The following is a 5,003-nucleotide window of genomic DNA, read 5'->3' as shown; positions in this document are numbered from 1 at the left end:
TTTTTTATTTATTTTTTAGTTTATTATAAATATGCATATATATATATATATATATATATATATATTTGAATTTACTCGGTACTGCGGTTCATGAAGGTATAGACCAGCCGGACTTTCTGGACCTCGCCACCCTTGGCGACCACGACGCGACGGGTGTACCGTCTGACACCCTCGATTCTCTCGAATCCCCAGATCTGGGATCATCGGGAAGCTACCGGTTAGTATGGCGATATCAACCGACGAAAAAAGAAAACGCAACACAGAGTGGGGAGAAAGGGAGGGGAGGAGGGAGGTTTTAAAAAAAAAAAAAAAAAAAAAAAAAAAAAAAAAAAAATTTAAAAAACAAAAAGAAAAGCAGCCCCACCTGCTCAGCCGTCCACCCATTGTCCAGACTCCGCACCCAGCTCTGCAAAAGGTCCTCATTCGCCCCGTCAATCGCGAACCCGTCCGCCGGCTCTCCATCCGCCAAGGTCTCCCCGCGCAGGAACTCGGCCACAGCAACGTCCTCCGCCGCGCTGCCCGCTTTTGTCTGCACGTCGACGGTGGGCTGTCGCTTTCCGTCCGAATCACCAGCAGAAGCAGAAGCAGAAGCAGAAGCGTCTGCTTTGCAGAATCGGCTCTGGCCGGTGAGGCTGCCGAAGATGTGGTCCTGGTGGGGTCGCTCGGACCAGTCGAGGACACGGAGCTCGGAGGTGCCTCTGACGCCGCCTGTGAGGACCTGGTCGATGGTGAGCTCGACGACACCGGCGTCGGTTGTCTTTTGGGATATTTTTAGCGTTACAGTGGCGAGGCCGATGGCTTTGCGCGTTAGCCAGGACATGCCTTGCTGTGTTGGGTGGGTTTGTCAGGTTTGTCAGATTTGGTTGGGGTTTTTTTTTTTTTTTTTTTTTTTTTTGTTCTTCTCTTCCTTGGTGCGTTTCGCATGTGATAAAGAGAATAAGGAGGGCGGCCTAACCAGCTTGAAGATGGCGTCGGGGTCATTGGAGAGAGATGAGTCCTTGGGAAGGCCTTTTATTTCCTGTTAGTTATTTTATTCTACTTTGATTTTTAACTTCTGTTCCTGTGATTGAGGTGACATATGGAAATTCTCACCATGACCCAGGTGCCATTGAGGTCATGGACGGTGACTTCAGCTGGAGCAGCCATTGTGGGAAAACGCGTGTGAGTTATGGTTTGAGGCGGTTGGAGAGTGGCGCGGGGGGCGTGAGTTTATACTGGTATATAGAAACAAGCAGCAATTTCAAATCGGAGGACCAAAAGAAAATAGAGAAACAGCAAACAAGACGAAGCGATCGGGATCTTTAGATATTTAATACGGGTAACTACAGAGCGCTGTTCAGAGGCCTGAGCCTCGGAGGTTGCCATGACACAGCAAGCAGCGGCAACATACGATCCACCACAGGAATCGCAGGCGAACATGCTAAAACAATCGCAACCGCGCTGGGCTGGATAAGTGGAACTATCATAGTTAGGCCAGCCGGTGGGATCATGAACTACATATATGGTTTGGTTTGGTTTGGCCCCAATCCATTTCTTGGTGTGGTATGAAATGAATCATCGAAGCGAAGTCTCTAAGAATCATACAAAGCTCAGGGCTCAAAAGATGCTTCATTAATGATTTTATTGGCTTAGAGAAGATTTCTGAATCTCTGATTGATCAAAATGCTTGAAAATCTCCACTTTCATGCAGTGGAGACTGGACTTTTTTAATATTCTTACCTCTGAATTATCTATCTGTCTGTCAACTTGCCTGCCAACCTACTCCCTACCTTCCAACCAGCATGGCTGCTCAATATCCCATCAATCTCTATGAGAATAAACATCATCATCTAGCTACCCGCCTACCTGCCGATTGATCTGCTCACCTGCTTGAATGAATGATATCCAGCGATGATATCAATATGACGTCGTACTTCTGTTCCGTCCTGCCCAGCTGCATGTTTCATGAAGCTCCTGCTATACAATGTTGTGCCTGAGATGTCCACCCTTTGAAGCAATTAAAGATGCCTTCCATTCCCCGGGACTTAGAGGTTCGTTTGCCCACCCCTGAAGGGGGTTGCTAGGGGCAGGCTGCCCCTAGTATAAGTGAGACGGTACTTAGATTTCGAGAAGTGAGATAACTATAATAGTTATAAAATCTCTAATATATAAGCGTTTACAATATTATCTCTGATACTGATACTAGTTCAATCATATAAGGTAAGAAGTCATGAATATAATCTGCGATTCTGCATCAATTTAATCATAACAGAATTCAAGACATATATTAAAAAGATATAATGATAAGTTTCATTTACTTCTCTTCCACAGTGAACCACTCTCAACTACCATCACTCGATTCTAAAGAATAAAAATACAGTCGTAGAAAACATGCTTTTTGGTATCATTTATACCCCTCACAATTTAAACATGAATTACTTCTCAATAATCAATCAGCGCCTCCCCCAGCCTATCCCGAAAATAATCCTCATCGCCTCCTCAGTTTCATATCGAATAACAATCACCATCTCGCCAGCACTTTTCGCTCTTGAATCCCTCAGTTTTTTATCGATGGAGCGCTTAAGTTCGAACTTAGTTTTGAACGGGCTTTCCATTGTCGCTTCAATTACAGTCAGTCCAATTTCACAGAATAAAAATAAACTTGTAAAAACATTCAACAACATTATCATGTATACTCACAGATTGTATAACAAAATGATCAATTAAGCCGATCTTCGTCGTCGCGCAATCGAATAGTTGTATTTGTGGAAGCTGAGATTTTAGAATATCTTCCCACGAAAATTCAATCTTCTGACGGGCATGATTGTTGGGTACTGGAAAGAGCGTCTAGAAAATTATAGGTTAGTATAACTTTATAATAAATTCAAAAAGATTATCAAAATACCTTGCGGCCTCCTCTAGGAATAGCTCTGTTTTGTGTAGAGCTGTATTCATAGAGCTGTACAAATGCAGATTGAATATGACTTTCATCTAATCTGAGAGGCACTATCTTTACGAGAATAGCAATTGAAATCTATCCTGCTGTCCCTTCAAGTAAGAGACGGGCGTGTTTTTTCAGATCCTCGTAGGTCTCGGTATATGCAATCTCCATTGCTATCGTGGGGTATTTGACAGTAGAAACGAAAATAGCATAGTCTGGTATTACGATTCTAAAGTAGAGCTAGTAATACTTTAGTATAAAGAGTAATAAGAAAATTAACAGAAATATAAACTCACCTATTTGCATATTCTCCAGCAAATACTTTCAACTCTCCTTTTCCAGCAGCTGATATATATAGTTCTTTGATCCCACTGCTCCAATCTTCTAAAATCTGCAATCCAATTTTGAATCCAGTTTAGACAACCACTGTGGATCCAGGTAGGCATAACAATCTTAACTGTCTTAGTCCGTGGATTACATGACAGTCTATAATTAGTATTAGCTAATAATAAGTATTATAACTAACTAGATGAATAAAGAGATTTACTTCAGATTTTTACAGTCAGAAAGTTCAAGAAACTCTTTCACTGTGGACTCTGAGATATTATGATACTCAACTATCCTTTCTCTTTGTAACAGATCCATAGTAAGCTGTTGAATATTTATTAAAGAAGAGTTTTCTGAAGTCGACGACATCATTTTATTCAGTGATTGATCTTGGAAATATATTTGAGCTCAGGTTGTATATTGATATTAGCTCGCCACTAGATAGATGATAAATAACTAACCAGCTAAGGCTTATATACATTGCACATAAATTGTGCTACCCACGTGACTATGACGATACCAGCTAAAGCAACATCAACATCAACTAAACAACAACAGCCGGAGCTGGAGTAGACACGAATACCAACGGAGTATCTCCAAGCACGGGCGGAGGAGGCTCCCAATAGCTAAAAGGATATGTTTGCATGCAGCAATGGCCTTCAACAAGAAATATGCCGGCCTTCCTGATCTGGTGCGATATCCAGCTCTCCGCATCCTCCTATATAAGCTTTGCTTGCCTTTGCTAACCATACTTCATTTCTTCTCGCCTCCAACCAGGATCTGGCTCCAGATATCTATGAGACTCCTGAACTCACTGACGGTTCTACTCTGGCTGTAAGCAAACCCACTTCCCCCTATTCTCTCAGCTTTAAAAGTCCGATCTAACCAGTTTACAGACTGCGACAGTTCGCTCCCCGTCCCCTTTCCAAGATGAATCATCTAATCCGGAAATCGACCGCCAACGGCTTCAGCCAGACCTGGCCCGATCACACTTCCTCTCATCCCATTTGGATGCTCGCGGTGTGGACTTTTCAGATAGCATTGCCTCCAAAAGGAAGTCGTACAAGGCCATGAGCCACCGGAGACAGCGGCGGGAAGATGGAACCGAAGTACTAGGAGATGTCAGCGACGAAGAGGATGAGTCTCTGGAACGAAAATTGGCCAGGCTCCGCAGAGAGGCGGATGAGTTAAAAGAAGAATTGACTACTCGAAAGGCCTCCCACCGTGATACGCAAGCCCCTAGTGCTGGAGATTCAGTTGACGGTGACCAAGATGCCCTGGACAGTGGCGTGTTGGAGCTAAGTCGGGTGCTGGACAGCCTCCATACCTACTCAAGAAGCGGTTCGGTACATTTTACTGCGGAGGAGATACTCTCACAAAAACTAGGAGGAAGCATCCCTCCCACCGTACACGCCGCGAAACAACGAAATGAAATGTTACATGGACCCCAATCCAACGTTCCTGCTGGCCTCCTCTCTAATGCTGCCGCCTTCGATGCCCGCCTTACCCTACTTGAAGCAGCCTTAGGCATCCCCAACACTCCAATTCCTCACGCTTCGGACGACAACGCGGGACCGCAACCCATCCTACCCACTCTCAACCATCTCACACTCCAACTCTCCACCCTCTCTAGCACTCTAACCGGCCCCTCTGCATCAATCCCAGGTGGGTCAGTCCCAGTCCCATGCCCATCCACCGTAACTACATCTCACATCGAAGCTCTAACAACCTCGCATCCGCAGACTAACTGCTGATG

The 5,003-nt window shown here is 44.4% G+C and overlaps 3 protein-coding genes across 3 annotated transcripts; 1 reads left to right on the top strand and 2 right to left on the bottom strand.

Moving 5' to 3' along the window:
* Nucleotides 1-71: 71 nt before the first annotated feature.
* HCAG_06058 (predicted protein) lies at nt 72-1,146 on the bottom strand (the record flags this gene model as incomplete). Its single annotated transcript, XM_001538403.1, has 4 exons — nt 72-194; nt 365-826; nt 956-997; nt 1,093-1,146. 4 exons carry the CDS (start codon nt 1,144-1,146, stop codon nt 72-74), a joined length of 681 nt encoding a protein of 226 aa, XP_001538453.1.
* Nucleotides 1,147-2,432: 1,286 nt separating this feature from the next.
* HCAG_06057 (predicted protein) lies at nt 2,433-3,226 on the bottom strand (the record flags this gene model as incomplete). The annotated part of the gene is made up of 3 exons (XM_001538402.1): nt 2,433-2,570; nt 2,680-2,813; nt 3,217-3,226. 3 exons carry the CDS (start codon nt 3,224-3,226, stop codon nt 2,433-2,435), a joined length of 282 nt encoding a protein of 93 aa, XP_001538452.1.
* A 673-nt stretch (nt 3,227-3,899) lies between these two features.
* On the top strand, nt 3,900-4,994 carry HCAG_06056 (predicted protein; the record flags this gene model as incomplete). The annotated part of the gene is made up of 4 exons (XM_001538401.1): nt 3,900-3,938; nt 4,025-4,081; nt 4,144-4,912; nt 4,990-4,994. 4 exons carry the CDS (start codon nt 3,900-3,902, stop codon nt 4,992-4,994), a joined length of 870 nt encoding a protein of 289 aa, XP_001538451.1.
* Between the last annotated feature and the right edge of the window lie 9 nt (nt 4,995-5,003).

Source organism: Histoplasma capsulatum, genomic scaffold (assembly GCF_000149585.1).
Source record: "Histoplasma capsulatum NAm1 scaffold_7 genomic scaffold, whole genome shotgun sequence".
Lineage (NCBI taxonomy): Eukaryota > Fungi > Ascomycota > Eurotiomycetes > Onygenales > Ajellomycetaceae > Histoplasma > Histoplasma mississippiense.
This window is presented reverse-complemented; position numbering and strand designations above follow the sequence as displayed.